The sequence below is a fragment of the Lynx rufus genome, unplaced genomic scaffold (genome assembly GCF_022079265.1).
Source record: "Lynx rufus isolate CCGP_SWC_20201006 ecotype Redwood Valley unplaced genomic scaffold, mLynRuf1.p SCAF_18, whole genome shotgun sequence".
In the NCBI taxonomy this organism is placed as follows: Eukaryota; Metazoa; Chordata; class Mammalia; order Carnivora; family Felidae; genus Lynx; species Lynx rufus.
This window is the reverse complement of record NW_025814832.1, coordinates 22,123,791-22,145,540: the sequence shown is the minus strand read 5'-3', so window position 1 is coordinate 22,145,540 and position 21,750 is coordinate 22,123,791. Positions and strand designations below refer to the sequence as shown.

At 51.3% G+C, this 21,750-nt stretch overlaps 1 protein-coding gene across 1 annotated transcript; it reads left to right on the top strand.

Annotated features, from left to right (window-relative positions):
- Window positions 1–200: 200 nt before the first annotated feature.
- Window positions 201–4,620, top strand: WFIKKN2 (WAP, follistatin/kazal, immunoglobulin, kunitz and netrin domain containing 2). Its single transcript, XM_047080398.1, has 2 exons — window positions 201–401; window positions 3,100–4,620. The coding sequence occupies exons 1-2, from the start codon at window positions 201–203 to the stop codon at window positions 4,618–4,620; spliced, it is 1,722 nt and encodes a 573-aa protein (XP_046936354.1).
- Window positions 4,621–21,750: the final 17,130 nt, after the last annotated feature.

The following is a 21,750-nucleotide window of genomic DNA, read 5'->3' as shown; positions in this document are numbered from 1 at the left end:
GACCTTTCCTTTATCTGAAGCCGCACGGCCCAGCGGGCTGCACTGACTTGTTGGAGGCAGCCGGAGGCAGCCCCACCGAGGAAGCCTGCTGGGGTGGCGGGGAGGGCAGGTGTCTGTAGCCCAGAGAAGGAGAAGGCCCTGGGGGGCCCCAGCCCCTGGCCTCGTCCCAGGGGAGGTCTCTAGCCACCATAGACCGCATCATGTGGGCCCCGGGGTGCTGCCGGCTCTGGTCCCGCTGGGCGCAGGTGACAGTGTTGCTTCTGCTGCTGGGGGTGCCCCTGAGAGGCCTGGCAGTGCCACCCATCCGCTACTCTCACGCTGGCATCTGCCCCAACGACATGAACCCCAACCTCTGGGTGGACGCCCAGAGCACCTGTAAGCGGGAGTGTGAGACGGACCAGGTGAGTGGGAATCCAGACGCCGGACACGGACCACGTGAGTGTGTTAGTGGGGGCCGTGGGCTGGGGAGGCTCAGGAGCACCTGGCAGGGCCCAGGAACACAAAGGAAGTTGGGCCCCAGGCCGCATGGAGATACGTAGGGCGTGATGTCTGCCCGGGTCCGAGACCCCGATGAAGAGGTGGGTGTGATGTCCAAGCCCATCAGGGATGGCGAATCCTGGGATTCCCAGTCTCGTGTTTGCCGAAGGCTGCTCGGAGCCAGAACTAGGCCAGGCGTGTCGTGTGGTCTGGCCCAGCCCTTCAGCCCCCCATCAGCAGGTGAGAGCAGACCCTCAGGGCAGTGCAGCGAGCGGCACAAGGTCCCGTAGCCAGGGATGGGAGGGTGGACGTAGAAGCTGCGTGTCTCTGACAACGGACTGAGGCCTCCAGGCCACCTGCCCAGGGGTTTGCACCCTGACCTGGAGATCAGACCAGGCTGATGGGGAGAGTAAGCAGGAACAGCTCTGAATAGACTCTCTGGTTGGCCCTGGGAGGGAAGTGGAGTGAGCTCCAACCTGCCAGCTTCCTCGGTCCTCCCTTCTGCTCTCATCAGAGCAGCCTGGGCCAAGCAGGGCAGGGCTGGGGTTAGAGCAATTCTCTCCCGGCTCCCAAGTCCAAGGGCCATTCCTGCCACTCCCCACAGGGGATGGAGAGCGTGCTGGTACCTAGCAGCTGCCTGGAGAGAGGCGCTTCCTGCCGGCCTGGCCAGTTCCTAGGGCTCGGGGCTGGGCTGGGCTGGGCATCACCGGGGCACGGGAGAGACCCTGGTGCGGCCTTTTCCAAAAGCATGGAATCTCCAGAAAAGGCCAAGATAGCCCTGCAGAGAGTGGCCTCTGCCCCATGGTGTCCAGGGGACAATTGTCAGACCACTCAGGCCAGACGCTGCCAGTGAGCGATGGTGGTGACGGAGGAAGGGGAGATAAGGAGTGTGGAGGCAGAGCACTCCCATTCAGCTGAGGTCACGCGGTTCACTGGCTACATTTGCAGGGAAGTCTGTTTCAGTGGCTCAGGCTGGCCTGATAAATCGGGTGGCGCGTGGGACAGGGAGACTCTGGCTGATTTGGCGTGTCTTGGGGAAAAGGCACCGTGTGGGGCTAGGGATTCATGAGCCTCTGGGTATATTCTGGGCCCTTAAGCAAAAACTGTTCTAAGAATTCCTCCTAGGTTCCCTGTGCCGAGACACCTGCCCCTGGTCTCTGAGGACCCAACCTTTCAGGGACATCGGGGTCCTAAAGGAGCTTCCTGGGCCAGTTCTTAAGGAATTTGATGACCCTCGGGCCAAGGAGCCGGGGCTCCTGTCTGTTCCCAGTCCCTCCTGCCCTCCAGCCCCCACTGGGTCTCTCGCCCTCAGACCCCAGCTCCGAGATTCGCCCATCCCCGGACCAAAGCCTCGCCTGGTGTGGCCCAGAAGTCTATGCCAAGCAAGGGCTGCAAAACAAAGTCCCCATTCTGAGCCGAGAGGGGAAAACAGTAAACAGGTCAAGCGGGCAGGCTCCACACAGCTCCGGTGGGGGATTTTTTTTTCCCCCCTCTTAGCTGATGTGGAATGTCAAAGAGGCTGAAATAAAAGTCAGAACCACAAGAGGCCAGCCCTAGTGGGGAGTAATTCACAGAGCCACTACCAAGGCGAAGGATTAGGACCGTTGCCCGCCTGCCCAGCGAGTACGATGTGTTATTGTCGAAAACACCACGTGAAGTCCTAGTTTGTGCCGGCCCCAGAGCATGTTGCTAATTTCGAGGAATTAAACTAATGCCTTATGTGGCTCCACAGAGAATCAGGGGGGATTACAGCCTAGTAAGTCCTCGCTGACGGCTTTGCTGACCTTTGCCACCCAAGGGGACTGTTTTCCGTGTTGATTTCCCCATGAAACGTCCCACACGTTGGAACTGAGCACCTGGGTCTGGCACAGCCCTCCGTGGTGAGACCTGGCGTCCTGGGCCTGTCCGGCCTGCCCCTCCCCTTGGCTCTGAGCGAATGCGGTCCCTTCACAGAGCTGTCGTTCCTGACGTGTATGTGTGTGTGTGTGTGTGTGTGTGTGGCCGGCCTCGAACTTCTGCCCCGGAGGTGTCCGATTTTTCCTTCTTAGGGTTTGGTGTGACCTCTTCAATTCGGCCAGGGCGTCCTCACCCCAGTGGAAAAAAGACAGAAAGGCAGGCTCATTTGTTCCAAACTAGACCTCAGAACCCCATCCACCTGGAGCTTGAAGCCCTGTTCTGCCACTTGCCGGCTCTATGGACTCGGGCGTCACTTCTCTGAGTCTCTGCCTTTTCATCTGTAAAATGGTAGTAAGAAAACTTCCCCTCCCAGAGGTACGTGGCCCGCCTCTTCTCACGCTACTGGCTGTGTGACCTTGGGCAAGTTACCTAATCTCTCTGTGCCTCAGCTATCACTACCTGTGAGGGGAGGATGATGATTGGGCCCACCTCCCGGGCTCGTGATGAGCCTAAGTCGGCAGGCAGAAACGTTCTTCGTGCCGCCCTGGCAGATAGCAGGTGCTATGGATACGCCAGCCACTCTTACTATCAGCACGTTTGGCTCACGGTAGGCAGTGAACAGATACCGGCTCCCTTCCACGGGAACCGTGGGGTAGGGGTGGGGGAAGCCTGTCCGCTCTTCCGGCTCGTCCTCACTCGGGCCTCTCGATCTGGCTCCCTCTGCAGGAGTGTGAGACCCCCGAGAAATGCTGCCCGAACGTGTGCGGGACCAAGAGCTGCGTGGCCGCCCGGTACATGGACGTGAGAGGCAAGAAGGGCCCGGTGGGCATGCCCAAGGAGGCCACATGCGACCACTTCATGTGTCTGCAGCAGGGCTCCGAGTGTGACATCTGGGACGGCCAGCCCGTGTGCAAGTGCAAAGATCGTTGTGAGAAGGAGCCCAGTTTCACGTGTGCCTCCGACGGCCTCACCTACTATAACCGTTGCTACATGGATGCTGAGGCCTGTTCTAAGGGCATCACGCTGGCCGTCGTCACCTGCCGCCACCACTTCACCTGGCCCAACACCAGTCCCCTGCCGCCCGAGACCACCGTGCGCCCCACCACGGCCTCCCCGGAGACCCCCGGGCCGGATATGGTGGCCCCCGCTCTGCTCAACCACCCCGTGCACCAGTCGGTCACCGTGGGCGAGACGGTGAGCTTCCTCTGCGATGTGGTGGGCCGGCCCCGGCCCGAGGTCACCTGGGAGAAGCAGCTGGAGGACCGGGAGAACGTGGTCATGCGGCCTAACCACGTGCGCGGCAATGTGGTGGTCACCAACATCGCCCAGCTGGTCATCTATAACGCCCAGCCCCAGGACGCTGGCATCTACACCTGCACGGCCCGGAATGCCGCCGGGGTCCTGCGGGCCGACTTCCCACTGTCAGTGGTCAGGGGGGGTCAGGCCGCGGCCACCTCGGAGAGCAGCCCCAATGGCACAGCCTTCCCCACGGCCGAGTGCCTGAAGCCCCCCGACAGCGAGGACTGTGGCGAGGAGCAGACCCGCTGGCACTTCGACGCGCAGGCCAACAACTGCGTCACCTTCACCTTTGGCCACTGCCACCGCAACCGCAACCATTTTGAGACCTACGAGGCCTGCATGCTGGCCTGCATGAGCGGGCCGCTGGCCGCATGCAGCCTGCCCGCCCTGCAGGGGCCCTGCAAGGCCTACGCGCCTCGCTGGGCCTACAACAGCCAGACGGGCCAGTGCCAGTCCTTCGTGTATGGCGGCTGCGAGGGCAACAGCAACAACTTCGAGAGCCGTGAGGCCTGCGAGGAGTCCTGCCCCTTCCCGCGGGGGGACCAGCGCTGCCGGGCCTGCAAGCCCAGGCAGAAGCTCGTTACCAGCTTCTGTCGGAGCGACTTCGTCATCTTGGGCCGGGTGTCCGAGCTGACCGAGGAGCCCGACTCGGGTCGCGCCCTGGTGACCGTGGACGAGGTTCTAAAGGATGAGAAGATGGGCCTCAAGTTTCTGGGCCGGGAGCCGCTGGAAGTCACCCTGCTCCATGTGGACTGGACCTGCCCCTGCCCCAACGTGACGGTGGGCGAGACGCCGCTCATCATCATGGGCGAGGTGGACGGCGGCATGGCCATGCTGCGGCCTGACAGTTTCGTGGGAGCGTCCAGCAGCCGGCGGGTCAGGAAGCTTCGCGAGGTCATGCACAAGAAGACCTGCGACGTCCTCAAGGAGTTTCTGGGCTTGCACTGAAGCCCCGGCCCCTCCCCGGCCCCCTCCCTGGCCCTCGTCCACCCACCCGCCCCCGACGCCCCTTGGTCCAAAAGCTGGGCAAGGTCAGGTTAGACGGTCTTAGGCCAGCAGGGAAACAGCAATCGGTGAAAAATGGTGGAAAAAATGGCACCAGAGTTTCTTAGATCAACTAGTCTTTGGGTTCGGTAAGGGGCCCGTATTTTCTTTAGCTGAGGGGGACAAAAGGAGAAGCCTGTAGACACACATTATTCCTGGTGACCAGTCTGCTTGTGTGGATGACCCTCTCTCTGCTGGCCAGCCCCCTCTGCTGGCTCCCCTGTCCCCAGCTGGCTCCCAGCCAGGGGTCCAGAGAGGGCATCTGCACAGTGGTCACCGGAATCACGGAATGGATTGGTCTGCAAAAGGGGTAGGTGGGGAGAAAAGGAGGGCCCAGGGACTCGTTGGACAGATTCCCCACAGCCGCTATGGGCAGAGACTGCTTCACGTGAGGGCTTGTGGGAAGTGGGAAGGGCAAGGCATGGTCTGACCCAGCACACAGCTGGCCCTGAGGTGGCGGTCAGCCGGTGCCTCGGCCAAATTGGCTCTGTGGTCCCTGAGGCCACCATGGCACCAGCAGAATACACGTGTTCCGTGTTTCTCCTTGGCTTTATTGATTGGTTTATTGACGGTCGATTTATGAATTCAGCTCTGTTCAGTCCAACTCAGTGGGTGCTTTGTGAACACTTGCTGGGTGCCAGGTGCTAGGGCACAGAGAGGTATTAGTCACCGCCCAGCTCCTAGTTGGCTGAACGTGAATGTCCAGATCCCAGGGCTCCCACCCCCACCCCCACCCGGCCCGAAGCAGACCCATGGCTGGCCCTCCCCATTTGCGTCTGCCACTGGCTCCCTCGGACAGAAAGCAGATAGAAGCCCCAGGATCTGTCCTGGTGGGAAAGGAAATATAGGAAGAGGAAAAGTCAGGGTTGGGGGGAGTGGGTAAGTGAAAGACGAAGAAGGGAAGGAGGAGGGGAGACCGGCCTGGGAAAGGAAAGGAATGTTGCTCGATGCTTCCATCTGGTGGTGGCCTTAGGAGCTGCAGGGACCTGAGGAAAGCTCTAGGTGCAGCCCGGCAGGGCAGGTTTGGGGATGTGACAGCTTGTTGGTGACTTCTTGTTTCTGGACTTCCGGAACAGGACCAGCCACCCCCTACCCCCCCCCCCACCACCACACACACACACACTAAAGGACTTGAGAAAGCCACCGTCAGCTCTACATCTGCCCCCCATCCCTCCTCAGCCCTTCATTCTGTCCTGGCCCCTCCAAAGCTGAAGAAGGTCATTGTGGAGCCTTCCTCAAATGTAGGGAGGAAGATTCCAATTAAAAGCTCATAGTATCAAAAGCCCTTCTTGTGTGATTTGTTTGGGTTAATGTGTGTGGGTGGGGGGGTAGTGTCATTTGCTCCGGTGACCTTGCAGGAGGGAAGTCTGGCCAACGGGACCATATATGGGTGACAGAGGGACACTAACATTCGCCCCACTTTGGAGCTCTGAGGCTCCTTAAATGCGGTGCTCACCGCAGCTCAGGAAAGCTGAGGCCAGAGAGGCCAGGTGACTTACCCAGGAAGATAGGGGGCTTAGGCCCGGATGTTCGGACTTCCGTCCCAGGCTCCCTGCCCGTCACGACAGCATGGTGGGCCAGGGGCAGACTCCACTGATGGTGTCGTGTTTGGAGGCACGATGTTGGAGGAGAGATGAGTGGGGCAGGAAGAGGCAGGCTGCCCAGCTGTGGCTCCCTAGGGGGCCTCTGGGTGAGTCCGGGTCCCGAAGCCCTACGTGTGCTCAGAGCACAACACTCTGTTCCCAAAATGGGGACAGCAGCACCTTTGGTGTCGGGCGCCTGTGGCTATTCCCTATCCTGGGAGTTGTGGCCGTGGCATGCCCCACATCTCATCTGTCCCTGAGGCTGTGAGCCGGCCGAGCACCAGGGACCCCTGCCCCCTTTCCACTTCCCCGGGGGGTCTTCCGGGAGAAATCCACACCCAGCCCCATCCAGCCTGGCCAGGTCTGGCCCATCCCTCCTTAGAGATAATTCCTGCAGGAAGGAGGAAGCCGGGATCGGGAGACAAGCTGTTCCCCGGCAGAGAAGAGAGGCCAGAGGAGTGGGGGCTTCTCAGGTCACCTTGGGGAAGATGCTAGGCACAACACTTAGCCACCAAGGAGGTGTGAGCACTAACCCCAGGTCCCCTCCCTGCTTGGGTCAGGGAACCAGGGAGGTAGGGGAGGACTCAGCGCCTCACCTGCCCTCAGCAGTTTGGGGACATTCTGCTGCACCTGCTTCTAGGCAGGGGTGCCCCAATAAATGACACACTGCCTTAGAGCCTGAGGGGTCAAGTGTCCACATGCTAGCACCTGTCACCTCCCTTCTCCCCGCCCCCTCCCTTGCACGGATATGGGGCCTGAGCCCTAGTGGTTGCCTGGTGGAGGTGTGACATTCAGGGGACACCAATTTCAGATCCACCTAGGTCTGAATGCGGGCTCTGACACTTTCCCGGTGCCTCTCGGAACCTCAGTTTCCTCATCTGTAAAACAGAGGGTGATAAGTGCACTTCCTGGAGACTTGGGGAGCTTGACCCTGTTAACCTTGCCAAACCGGGAGAAGGAGTCTGGCACAGAAGGCTGTCTCCGGGCCTCCTCCTTGCCCTCAGCAGCCCCCTGGCCAAGAGCAGGCCCCCAGGACCTAAAGCCCTCGCCGCATCCTGTGGGGCCTGGGGTTTCACGGATGCAGTGAACATACAGCTTCAAATATTTTATTCTGTTGCTCACAGAGCACATTCAAACTGATCATCCCTCACGGGCTGATGTGGGGTTCAGAAACTACAGGCACTTAGGTAACGGGCATCTATTATAATTTTGGTCCTACGACATGGCATTCAGTTTTTCGTCCTCGAAACCAAGCCTGAGTCTCTGATCTCCGTTGCTCAAGTGTTACCCAGTAACTGACCTCTGATAGGTGCTCAGTAGAGCTTGAGCTAAATTCCCGGGACCTGGTTGCCAGGTAAACTGGGGAGGCTCCCCAGCTGGGGCCCAGGACACAGTGAAGTGGGTGTGTGTGTGGGGGGGGGGGTGTCGGGGGATTGAGCTCTCCTCCAGCTCCGAGGCCAGACTCACCTGCCCCCCTGTCTACACTGGACACTCACTCCTTCCCTCCTTGCATCCGTTGGCTCCCCTCCCCACCCTCCCTGCTCCAATCCATCTCTCTGTTCGCCTCTTCAGAGGCCTGGTCTGGTGCCGGCTGTCTCCGGACCAGCCTGAGGCCTCTGGGGCAGGACAGCTTGGCTTTTTCCACCCTCTGCCTCCCCCAGCACCTCCAGCCTCCTAGGACACTCTGCTCCATTGTCTGGCCAGCTGCTCCATAGTCTGATGTCACCCCCTGGACAGTGGGGCCAGAGAGCAGGGACCAGGGGCGGAACCTGACGAAGGAAAGGGAGAACAAACACACAGCCACATGGTGATTTCCTTGGGGGGGGGGAGGGGACGCGGATGGGGAGAACGTGTGGTCCCCAACGGTCCTGTTGTAACAGCAGCACCGAGCGGGCTCTCAGACACCGTTTCTTGTTGCCTCCGCCACAACCGTACAGGACAGAACCCTGCTCTGTGGACGGGAAAACTGAGGCTGGAGGAGGCCTGAGACTTGCCCACAGTCGCCCAGCCGCTACGTGGCAGAGTCAGGACTCGAATGTAGGCCATCTGCTTCTCGCAGTGTAGGACACGCATCCAGCGCGTCGGCCACACGCACACGCGCACAGACGGCCCGCTCTTACGACGTGCCACGTGCCACGGTACTTCTATCACACACCTAAGCAGTCGTGGCCGGCATTCCTGAGCGAGACATTGGCCTTGCGCCTACTTGTCCTCCGAGACTCAGCTCCGCTGTCCCCCTTTGCGCTTGCACCATCCATGCCAGAAGCACCGCTTGGGGGCCCTCCCGAGGCTCGTGGGGGGAGGGCCCAGCACCCAGGGCTCGCCAGGGATTTGCTGGATGAACAGAGGGTCCCGGGGCCAAGAGCCACGAGGTGCACCAGAAGGCTCCAGAGCTGGGAAAGGGCTTCTCTGGGGTCTTCCCTGCTTTTTCCCAACTCCACTTCCTGATACCACTGCCTCCTTCCCCTCCTTTTCCTCCCTCTCCTCTCCCTCTTCTTCCTTCTCTTCCTCTTTCCCCTCCCTCTTCTCCTCCTCCCCCTCCCCTTCCTCCTCCTCCTTCCACCGCCTCAAGGAGGCTGAAGTCTCTCTCCTGCTCTGGGAATGTGTGATTAATATAGGCAGGATGGGTGGTAGGGTTCCTGGGTCCTATTCTTGGCTGTGGCCTCATTCTGGAATGTGCCCTGAGGTCAAGTGACACTCATCTCTTGGGCTGAGGAAGGAAGAATAACCCTCCAGCTGGCATTCTCCGGAGGGAGAGGGAAGGGCAGGCAGGTGGGCAGGCCCACCACCCCTCTCCTTCCCGCCTCTCTGGCTCCTGAGCTCTTCAGCATTTCTATTTCAGGGTTGAGTAGGAATCTCTGTGTCCACATCCCAGATTACCCCAGGACAGGACTATTGGCATCGCGGTCTCCCGCAACACCCTGGCCACCCTCAACCCCACTCAGGTGAAGGGAAGACAGGACTCAGCTCCAACATCTCCTAGACTGGACCCTCCTGGAGGTGGGACCTCTTTCCAGCACGTCTGTCAGCGGGGGGGGGGGGGGGGGGGTGTGCTTGGTTGTTCCCTGCCCTTCTCAAGTCTTAATGTTACCAGAGACTTGACAGGATGTGAAGATGTACCCATCCTGATCATTCGTTTGCGGTCTTGGTGTGAGGGATGCACCCCGTTCTGTCTGAAGATAAGAACTGTTTTGTCTCCTTTCTGTGTGGGCAGCCAGGAAACAGGGGGGACTGGGGCATTGGCAGGGACCCTCAGCAAGAGAGAAGTGCAGCCCCCCAAAAGAGGGAAGGGACACTTAACTGATGACAGCTCGGATCAGGCACTTTATTGTTTTTTTTTTTTAGTTTATTTATTTTGGGGGGGGTGTGAGTGGGGGAGGGGCAGAGAGAGAGAGAGAGAGAGAGGGAGAGAGAGACACTCTAGGTTGTGCAGTTGGGGACCAGCAAGCAGACACAGAACGTAGTAATGTAGTCGAGGTGGGAACCTCTGGGACATTCACGGAGGCTCTAAGAGTGTTTCTCCAGCCTTCGTTCCTGGCCTCGACACCTCAGAGCAGGGAGCTGAGCTCTTACTGACTTCCTATTTCAAGCACTATTCCACATCTCAATGCACCACAGGGGCCAACAGAATAAAAGGGGATAAGAGCCCTGGAGTCTTGATGTGACCAGATAACTCAGATTCAGAGCAGTCCTTAACAATCATCGTAACCAACGGTTTCACCTTATGACCCTAATAAGAGGAGAAAGCTGGTGTTCATGGTTGAGCGCTACACAGCTTTCGTGAGACTTGCACAGACGGTGACTCGTCCCCGTCCCAGAAGGTGGGTGCCCTTTAGCAATCAGATGCCCCTTTACCATGACTAATAGCTAACAGCACCTAATATGTGCTCATACAGTATCTCCTTGAATCTTCACAACCCTGTGAGGTGGTTATTACTTACCACGATTTCGGAGACGATGACGTCGGGGGTCAGAGAGATTGAATAGATTGCCCACAGCCCCCTGGCCAGGCAAGGAACCAAGCCTAGGTCGGTCTGGGAGACTCCAGAGCCCGTGCATTCAACCACATGTACAACATCTTCCACCACAGAAGAGTGAAATATGGTCTGCTCTCGCTTTTGCTTCCTCTCCCCTCCCCACGAATCCAAAATTAAGTTTCACTGCCTAGGATTCTCATGAAAATGCATGTTTTGAGGCCAGCTGACCTCCCCTAAGAAGGCTGAGCACAAGCCCTCGAGGCTAAGCCACAGGAAGAGAGAGAGTGGGGGCGAGGGAAGATGGGGGGGGTCAAGCCCCACCTCACAGAAGAGTGGAGAGAGTTCAGGTTGTTCCCTATGCTTAATGCTCTACAGATCTCACACAATCTTCACAAGAACCATAACAAGTGGGACTTTTCAGAGAGGAAATCTGGGGCTGCGTAGCTTTAAGAGGGTGAGTTCAAGGGTGAGTTTGGGATTCAGTTCAAAGTCCTACTCCAAAGCCCATATTCTTTCTGGTACAGGGTTACTGGGAATAATTTTATTTGGAGGCTTAATGAGGCCCCTAGAACATTCGTACTTAGCTCTTATAGCAGTTACCAAGGATCCCGTAGGGAAAACTGTGCGGCCTTAGAGCTCCAACCCTGCTGGGGAAGGTGGGCTGAGGCATGGATGAGACGCTGGGGTTTCCTGTTCTAAATCCAGATGCATGCTTCTTTCAGAGCAGTGATGCTCTCTCAACAGGCGCCGGTCCCATGAAGGGGCTTGGCCAGCTTGTGGCGGTATTTTCAGAGGATGACGGAGTAGCTCAGCTACAAAGGAAACTTAGGGGAGCCTAGGGAAGGGCATTGACTAGGGAGAGTGACCCAGGAGAAAAGTTACTTGGGGCTGTTAATTTCTGGCTTAGATATTTATTAAGCTTTTCCTCCAAAGCCTCATTCTTTGATTTCTGCTCAACCTGGAAGATAACTGTAGGCATCCAAAAAGCCAAACTGGAAAATGCAACAGCTGAGCTCTGAAAAGACTTGTTCCCTTGGTTAGTAGAATACGGGGTTAGAGGACGGCAGGTGGGCGTGCCCTGGGGGTGTGTGTGCAGTGAACATACCCATTCCACCCACACCGCTTTGGTGTGCTAGCCGGTGCTACCCGCTGGGAGCCCTGATATTTACAAAAACAGAGTTTTGTCTCTAAAGGTAAGAAAACAAATGAGATGACCCCTAGAGGGAGCTTCTAGCCTGAGGAGGTTTCCAGGGTGAGCATCTTGTAAAGATAAGAATTAGAGTCATCCCCGTGTGCAACCTACTTCCGCTCTTGGACTCCTCACCAGATCTCCCCATCCCACGCCTGGGTTTGATGAATAAAGTTCTAAACCAGCTCTCTTTCACGGTGTCTTTCTGGTCAAAACTTGTTACAATGAGGGGCACCTGGGTGGCTCTGTTGGCTGAGCGCCTGACTCTTGATTCCAGCTCCGGTCATCATCTCACGGTGTGGGGGTTCGAGCCCCGCATCGGGCTCCGTAACCGACAGTGCGGAGCCTGTTTGGAATTCTGTCTCCCTCTATCCCTGCCCCTCCCCCATTCGTGAGCACTCTAAATACATACATACATACATACATACAAACTTGGAACAAGGAAAACACTTAAAATATCCAAAGTCAAAGACAGCTTCTCCTGGGAGTGATGGGCTGCCAGCCGAGCTTCCAGTTTGGATGCCCTCTGCCTTTGCGAACCCCAAGGCTTAGCACACATTCTTCCTGCTGTGGACACATCAGATGGAGGAAAAGGACCAGAACCAGGTTTTCCCTCCACCAGGGCTGGGACTTGGAGGGAGCCCATGCTTCCCCGGATGACCCATTCTTTATCACTTCATAACTCCCCTTGCAATCTAGAATCCCTCTGATGGACACGCCTCTCCTTTTTCTGTACATATTTCCACATTCTCCTGTGTATGATTATTTGGGCATGGGTGTTATCTTTTGTTAGAATGTAAGCCTCTTGAAAGGTCCTAAGTGTTTATATGTATCATCACCAGTTCCTACGCCAATAGATGCTCAATAAATATACTGAGTGGATGAAACAGGTGTTGTTTGAAATGACATCTCCCTTTGTCTGAGACAATTTAGGGACCTGAGTGGACTTGGACCCCAGGGAGGCTCCTGAGTCAACCTCACTCTTTGGCTATGTAAGTACTAGAAAAGCCCGGGACTGAAGACTTCAGGGATGTGCAGCACCTCCTGTTACCTCTCAAAGAATCTGAGTACCCAGACAGTAGTAGTGATGTGGATAAATACAACTAGCACGTGACCTTCAACTCTCACAGCCTACTGCACCGTGTTTTTGCTGATTTCCCTTTCCTTGCTGTGCCGGGCAAAGAGTGATATTCAAATGAGGTTAGGGTTGCCGAGGAAACCACCTCTTGCAGGACCAGGCTGGGTACTCAGGGGGTCTTGTCACAAAGTGCATTTCAGATCATGTCCCCTAAATAATCAGGTATGGTTCTTTCATAAAGCCCTCCTATTGAGGCCAACCAAAGGAGCAGGCTAGTGTGGTGGGGAAGGATCACAGACCTTGCAAACAGAATCCCACAGTTCAAATCCAATCCTGGCTCTACTGGCCATAACTGTCACAAGCTTCCTGCTTCCGTTTCTTTATCTACAAATGAGGGCAATAGCACAACCTTCAGAGGGTCCTTATGAAAGTTAGGTGAGTTAAAATGTACAAGTGCTTGGGGGCACCCGGGTGACTCAGTCAGTTAAGCATCTGACTCGTGATTTCGGCTCAGGTTGCCATCTCACGGTTGGTGAGTTCGAGCCCCGCGATGGGCTCTGTGCTGTAACTGCGTCCAGCCTGCTTGGGGTTCTCTCTCCCTTTCTCTCTACCCCTCCCTACGCATGCTGTCTCTCTCAAAATTAATAAATTCTTTTTTTTTTTTAAAGTACAAGTGGTTAGGACAATATCTAGCATGTAGTAAATCTGATAAAGTGTTGGCTATTATTACTGAGATTCTGACTTTGGTTATTCCCTCTGGACTCCCTAAGAGTCCAAATAATGCCCAAATCATCATCACCAAATAAGCAGCATACAAGGTACAGCACAGCTACCTACCCTCCCTCAAAGTCTGGAAGAACACAATAGCCATCAGGAAAGTGTGATGTGCCCACGCCAGGTGTAGTTGTCTTGGGTCCCCAAAATTCTGCAAAGCCTCCGCTAAGGGGAACTGATCTCCAGGACCAGTCCCAAGGCCGTGTGTCCAGAGGCGTCCTCTCTCGCTGTTCTCTCACCTTTCCCAGATCCTGCAGGAAGGGCAGACAGAGGAGATACACCCTAGCCACCTTCCTACCGGCTGCCAGACACTTCCCCTCCGGCAGAGGCTCCTGGGGAGGTAAGGTCTTACCTCCATCTCTCTATTCCTTTTACGCAGAATCTGAAAAGTTCTTTGAACAGTTGTGGCCCAGATAATAAGTCTCCTTCCCAAAAAACATCTCTTCCTAAAGTACTAAATAGATAGATAGATAGATAGATGAAGTTTCCTTCGTATCTTCCAATCTGTTGTAGGTTTCAGGAAGATGACATTCCCTAGGTGAGCTTCTGAAAACTGGGTGGTTCTTAAAGTCCTCAGTTAAAGGGCCTCAGGTGACACCTTAGTTTCTAGAAAGGCCGCCCAGGGACCACAGCTGTCTTAAGCACTGGATTGAAGTGGTTTGGAAATCCCATCATGTTTCCTAGAAATAGAAAGGGGTTAGCAGAAAGTCGGTCCCCAGGACTCTACCGAACTTTACCTTGACAGGTAGTTTACAAAACAAAGGGTGTTCTTTTTGGGAAAAGAGCTCTGGGGTCAGTAGGCAGATCTGGATAATCTGAGTGAAAAAAGATGGGGCGCCTGGATGGCGTAGCCGGTTAAGCGTCCAACTTTGGCGCAAATCATGATTTCGCGGTTTGTGAGTTCAAGCCCTGCGTCAGGCTCTGTGCTGACTGCTCAGAGCCTGTGGAGCCTGCTTTGGATTCTATGTCTCCCTCTCCCTCTGCCCCTCCCCCCCTCCTCGCTCTCTCTCAAAAATAAACATGAAAAAAAAAAAAAAAGAACAGGCACACTCATTACAAAACAGATCGAAATCCAAACTTCATCCTTGCTAGCAGTGAATTGGTGGGCGGTGGAGGGGTGGCAAGGAAAAGCAGTCTGAAAGGGGTGCCTGCAGGTAGAAACAGAGGCGTGAGCCTGCATCGCAGGGCATCGGGGCTATGATGGACAATGTGATTCCATTTCGTGACCTATACTGACAGGAGTATCCAGTGTTCCCTTCCATCAGTGTCCAGAAGTCATCCATGTATACCCATTTGCTACAAACTAAGCTAGACTGAGGCCACGTCCGTGCTTGCCACATCTCTTTCTCTGTGCGCCCAAAGAGGCAATGGCCCCAGATTCTCCCAGCTCTCCCAACAGTGCTCAGGAAGGAAAAGGAGACTCAACAGCTCTAGGAGGGCAGGCGGAGACCCAGGGTTTAAAAATAGCTGCAACCTGATGGCTGGCAAGGAAGTTTATGTTTGACTTGAACATCCAGGACCTAAAAACCACAAAAGCAATGCCTAGCTCATTCCGTAAATGTGGTCTTTCCACAATTATTCTCGAAAGACTCGAGTGTATAGACAGAAGGGATGCGACCTACACTATATGCCAAGGTTTGTCTAAAAATATTTTACACCTGTTCTCTGTTCTGCACACTGGTCATATTTTATCAGTGAAGTAAAGTACTCGTAATGCCAGGAGGAATGTGTTTTTCCTTCCAAGTCCTCCATGTTTTTCCCTTCTGGAAAGCAAACCTCCTCTTCGTTTCTACCTGCACTAAAATAAAGCTAGCACCGTTATCCGTAGGACGTATCTGCTGCCAGAACTACATTTAACTACTCCTATTCTCAAGCCGGTGTTGTTTAAATAGGAACAACCATTTCAGGACTTTTCACAACAGCACGGACCGTTTGGCTGCTCCCAAAAGAAACGTCCACTTGTATTCTGGGTTTAAATCGACTTGCTGATTGAATGAAAAACAATGCTGAAACATGGGTTTCCCTACCCACGCCTCAAAACTAGAGACACACGCTCGGGGGTATTTATCACCAAAACATGAATCGAATCGCTTTTAGGATATTACTGTAGGATTTTTATTGAATTCTCGGTGGATGCAAATTACAGATGGGACAACAAAATGTTGGTATAACAAAGATGGTTATGGTTTGCATTTACATTTCTGATGTCAGAGGTCAACAAACGGAGGGTGAAAGTCAGGACTTCGTGCCTTCTAAATACTGTAAACCCCTAAGAACACGTGTTCCATTACCTCACTGACAACGTTTCATAGCGAGGGGATTAGCACCTCAGGAACTGCCTGAGGAAGTATATTGATATCATCGCACCCATTCTGCAGATGAAGAAACTGAGCCATCTGAGTCAAATAACTTAATATGCTTAAGGAAGGAATCAGACTCCATAGCCCCCAGGCATGAGCTGCCGCCTGATTAAATGTTTTCTTCTAGGGTTTGCCCGATTGTGAGATGATCTCAAAGCTCCACTTACGGACTATGTATAAAGCAAGTCTTCTAAAATATAAATCTTGAACCTCAAATATTGAGAAATATTTAGTAGAGGTTTACTACTTCACATTCCACTAATAACACGACTTTTAGCCCAAGCTAAACCTCCAAGAGCCCAGCCAGGGGTTCAGCAATCCTTAGTCCATCAAATTCTAACCCTAAATCCTAAAAATTGGCACTCAGCCTAACGAAATTTAGTCCATAGAGAAACTACTGAAATTCTTTTCAGCCATTTTAAAAACAGGTTTTTCTGGGGCTCCTGGGTGGCTCAGTCGGTTGAGTGTCCAAATTCAGCTCAGGTCATGATCTCACAGTTCGTGAGTTCGAGCCCCATGTCGGGCTCTGTGCTGGCAACTCAGAGCCTGGAGCCTGCTTTGGATTCTGGGTCTCCCTCTCTCTACCCCTCCCCCACTCATGCTCTGCCTCTCTCTCTCAAAAGTAAACATTAAAAAAATTTTTCTGTTTATTGTGCAGTTTAAACATGTTCCAAACTCATAACAACACTAATGGGAATGCAAGTTCATCCATAACAGCTTATGCTTTTAAAGTGCAACTTTTTACAAATGCTTGTGTCGAGGGCTGACTTTCAATAGATCGCATTGAGGGAGCTGCTCTGCTGTGTCCGAAACCCTAACTCAGAAGCCGGTCATCTAACAATGGTTTAGCACTAGGTTCCCCACGAACCTAGTGCGTTGTGTCAGGAGCCAGGGAGTGGCCCCCATCCCTAAAATGTAATTTTATAAACCTAAGTGTATTTTGATTTTTTTTTTTCAAGGGAGGCTTTCAGAACCAGTTTGGAATAAGAGGTCATTTGGTTTCCTTAGTGTTTTAAAATTAAGGGCAAAAAGACCATTTACCACAACATCTATACATACAGAAGTCACGGATGTCCAAGTGATTTAGAAGGAAATCACAGGTCCTAGAAACACATTGTTGAAGACAAGAGCAAGGTGAGGAATGTGTGAGAAAAGAGCTGCAGGAGGTCAACAATTATAATTCTACTTAGAAGTAATGGGGCCACTAAGTCTACTGTCTTAGTCTGAGAATATCATCCAGTGGCTCTAAAATGAGAGAAGCAACTTACATTATTGAATTAAGAAGATCAACGAAAGCACTGACTTAATGACTTCTAAAAACATTTCCAGAAGGCCTGTAATCATAGTTTATGGCCACCGGAAATATCGTGTGCATCTCCCCCAATACATCATCAGGACTCCTGAGCATGGTCAAGAACCTTCCATTAGACTCTTCTCATTAACGCCCTTGTAGGGATTCTACCAGCCATGTGGCTAATACATCAAAAATAGTCTTATTCCCCTAACGTCAGGTCTTAAGAACAACTAATCCCAGGGAACAAAGCATCAAGTTGAAGAGCCTAAATTCTGGAACTTCACGGAGTTTGAATTCCAAGCCTGCCACTTATTGGCCCCACAATCGTGGGCGAGTTGAACGGTCTCAGCCCCGCTTCTGTGAACTGCGTCAGAACTGTGCATGGCATGTAGTCAGTGCTCTATGAGCATTTGTTACTCAAATGATTTAAAAGGTTTTTTTAAATGGCTTTAACAGAAGTGTTGTACTGATGTTCCAGGTATATGCACAGATACCGATCCAAGGTTCGTTAACCACGAAGAAAGTGTCTTCCTAAGATAACACACCAAAAAACTGAAGACCTTGGATCTTAAGTGGCCTCCCGGGCCAAATCGATTAAGCATCAACTGATTGGCATAGTGAACACTATCAACAGTTTTATTCAGCAACGGCGATTTTACATACTTGTCTTCTAATGAGGCTGTTTTCCTCTTACCTGATCTTGCCCTAGCGTTATTATCCTTCTGATAACAGCATGCATTGCAGTCAAGCAAAGATGCATTTGTACCCTACCATACCTATGCTATTTTCTGTGTAGGGAAAGGGTATGGGAGATCTCCAACTAGCATTTTACCTCATTAGCTTGACTATGTCCAACTAGAGATACTTTTTTCTGTATGTTACAGTGACTTTTTTTTTTTTAAGTTTATTTAGAGAGAGAGCGCAAACATGCAGAGAGAGAGGGAGAGAGAGAATCCCAAGCAGGTTCTGTGCTGCCAGCACAGAGCCTAAGGACGCAGGGCTCGAACTCACAAACTGAGAGATCACGACCCGAGCCAAAGCCAAGAGTTGGATGCTTCATCGACTGAGACACCCCTATTTTTTTAAGTTTATTTCTTGGAGATGGGGGGAGGGGTACAAAGAGAGAGATAGAGAATCCCAATCCCAAGCAGGGTCCGTGCTGTCAGAGTGAGCCCAAAGTGGGACTCGATCTCATGAACAGTGAGATCTGACCTGAGCAGAGAGCAAGAGTCGGGCACTCAACTGACTGAGCCACCCAGGCACCCCCCCTACAGTGACTTGTTTTAAAATAACCTACCTCCTAAACATTTGTGCGAATCTCTCAATTAAAATGCCTGTACATAAGACAGCTATATGAGAATGAAATTAACACAAACACACATTGGAACATTTTACACTTAGGGCACCTTTAGTTTCACCTTCAAAAGCTAAGAAGTTAACCACAGTAAATAAAGATTGTCATTATTCTTTAAGGAGGCGTTTTTGTTGTTGTTTTGTTTTTTTTAAGGAGGCATTTTGACTGAAGGTCTACATTTGCCATCTAATACAGGCTTAAAGCTATTCAAAGGAGATTTAACAATACACCTGATTTTAGAAAAGACAGTCAGTAAGGAATATTCTAAACCCAAAGAGCTACTTTTTGGTATCATCTTATTCAATCATCAATGAGCTATGCAATCTGTAAGACAGTATTTTGGACACCAAGAACGGGCCATTCAGAGGCTGCTACACCGACAGTATCCATAGTTATAGAAGTAAAAACAATGAGAAAGACCTATTAAGATAATTAACTCATCAGAAGTGCCTGGCTGGCTTAGTGGTAGATCCTGAGACTCTTGATCTCAGGGTTTGTAAGTTCAAGTCCCACACTCTGGGTATAGAGATTAAAAATAAAATCTTTTTTTTAATTTTTTTTTAAGTTTTATTTATTTTTGAGACAGAGAGAGACAGAGCATGAACGGGGGAGGGGCAGAGAGAGGGGGAGACACAGAATGGAAGCAGGCTCCAGGCTCTGGACTGCGAGATCGTGACCTGAGCCGAAGTCGACGCTCAACCGACTGAGCCACCCAGGCGCCCCTAAAAATAAAATCTTAAAAAAGAAATTAACTCATCAAATCGTCAACTAAAACATTTCCCACAAAGGGTCAAGAGTGTGACAGCAGAATGGGGAGAAAAAGATTTGGGACCAAGATGTTAAGTAAGCTTTTCTAAGGCTTTATAAGGTATGCTAGACAAAAGTACCTTTCTTAAAAAAAAAAATTTTACTTTTGAGAGAGAGAGAACGCAAGCAGCGGATGTGCAGAAAGAGAGGTGGACAGAGAATCCGAAGTGGGCTCCATGCTGATAGCAGAGAGTGGGGCTTAAACTCACCAACTGAGATCATGACCTGAGCCAAAGTCAGACACTCAACCAATTGAGCCACTCAGTGCCCCTGACAAAAGTACCTTTTGAAAAATTTCCATTCCTGAGGATGCCCGTCTGGCTCAGTTAGTGGAGCACGTGACTCCTGATCTCGGGGTTGAATTTGAGCCCCATGTTGGGTGTAGAAATTACTTAACAATAAAATCTTAAAAAGAAAAATTTCCATTCCATGGCTAAAATCAAAGCCACAAGAAACAAGTCTTGGCAAGGATGTGGAGAAAGAGGAACCCTTCACACACTCTTGGTGGGAATGCAAACTGGTGCAGCCACTCTGGAAAACAGTATGGAGGTGCCTCAAAAAGTTAAAAATAGAACTACCCTATGACCCAGCAATTGCATTACTAGGTATTTATCCAAAGAATACAAAAATACTAAGTCAAAGGGACAGATACTTGCACCCTGATGTTTATAACAAATTATGGAAACAGCTCAAGTGTTCATTGGTTGATAAATGGGTAAAGATGTGGTATATGTCTACATATATATACACACAAATATTATTCAGCCCTAAAAATGAAACCTTGCCACTTGCAACGACATGGATGGAGACAGTATAATGCTAGGGGAAAGACGTCAGAGAAAGACAAAGATTCTACTCGTATGTAGAATTTAATAAGCAAAACAAATAAGGGGGAAAAAAGAGACAAACTAAGAACCAGACTCTTAACCACAGAGAGCAAACTGATGGTTACCAGGGGGGAGGTGGGTGGGAGGATGGGTGAAACAGGTGATGGGGACTAAGGAGTGCGTTTGTTGTGATGAGCACTAGGTGATGTATGGAAGTGTTGAATCACCATATCGTATACCTGAAAGTAGTATTGTACTGTATGTTAACTGGAATTAAAATAAAAATTTAAAACATATTTCCATTCCTAATGAGCAAAAAGGGCATGAAAACAGTGCCTCTGTTTATTCTTTAAAAAAAAAAAAAGCCTTCAAGGACACCAAGTTCAAATTGAACTGATTTTTCTGAAGCCAATCAAGACTGACATATGGATCAGTATGAAATTCCTCTAGGATCTTTTGGCAATACACACATCCATAAGATGTGGGAGATATTCATATTTACATTAAGCTCAATTACTTAGAATCTGATTGTACGTATTAGTGTCCCAGATTGTTACCAATTCTATGTATATCTACTGTCCCGCTGCCTTCTGATGGTCAGAAGAAGTATGTTAAAACTGGAGTCTTTATTCGTAAAAAAAAAAAAAAAAAAAAAAAAAGATTCGTAAAACATTTTTTCTGGTAAGCCTAGAACCTCACCCAAAAGTCTCTAGCAGATACTAGAACTTAAAACCATTAGTGAGTGTTCTTATAGCTATTCAAAGTTGGGGATCACAAAAGCACATAATTGATGGTGCTGGCAGACCGGATCTCCCGGTTCCACTCACTATCCCAGTACCTCTTCATAGCCTCATTCTGTCCACTCAAGGACAAAGGCCTCACCATGGGGCAGACAGCTCGGCTCGGTTATGCCTAGTGCTTGTGTTTTTAAAACTTTTTATTGCTCTAAACTGCATGGGTAACAGACAAAAGGCTTTTTGTACATTGGTGTCCAAAAAAACTCATTTAAGACCAAATTTATTTCACCAGGAACCCAGACAGTGTTGGTTCCTACTATATGTACAAAGTTTTCCTCCAATTCAAGGCAAATTTCTCACCGATACGATGTCAACACACTATCAATGGACATTTAAACAGTGAAATGACTTATTTTACTTCAAAAATAGCGTCTTTCTCTTCTGACTCCTCACTTTTTAAGAACCCCCTTCCCAAGCCACTACAATTTGATGTATTATAGGTGAGTAATCTTTGAACCTCCCCTCTACTTCCAAAGCAGCAGATTGGCTATCCAAGTGTATTGGAAAAAAAAAAAAAAAGGTAAACTTTCTGGGAAAATGCACATGGAATACTAACATTGAGCAACCTGTCCAATCTTCAGATTTTCATCATATATTCTCCAGCTAAATATGACTGAACTTTAAGTGTGAGAATTAGTAAACACACCTAATCTTCTTAGTTAGGTCAGCTGTTTTGTCCAAGCAAGGTTTCTGAGTTATTCATCTCCCATGCAGAAACAGAAAACCGATCCAATGGCCTCCCCCTATACATTTCAAATAAATCCTCTCAGGTTACCAGTGAATTTCATTTTATCATGTGACTCTCTTACATGTCAGCAGACACACTTTAAAACTTGCTGTAAAATAGGGTTGGCCAGCCGTAGCATAACCATCCCTATCACAGGGAGACAGGTGTGGGCTGAAGAAAGCTGCAAATGAATGAATGAATGAATGAATAAAATCATCCCAAGCACTGGCCAGGCAACAGCTTCAAAATAAAGACCACAAGAAGTGC

What these genes read in the sequence shown, in the direction of transcription:
- WFIKKN2 (XM_047080398.1), top strand. Translation starts at nt 201, where the DNA reads ATGTGGGCCCCGGGGTGCTGCCGGCTCTGGTCCCGCTGGGCGCAGGTG. An exon ending in GGGAGTGTGAGACGGACCAG is followed by an intron (nt 402 to 3,099) that starts GTGAGTGGGAAT and finishes CTCCCTCTGCAG; the next exon opens with GAGTGTGAGACCCCCGAGAA.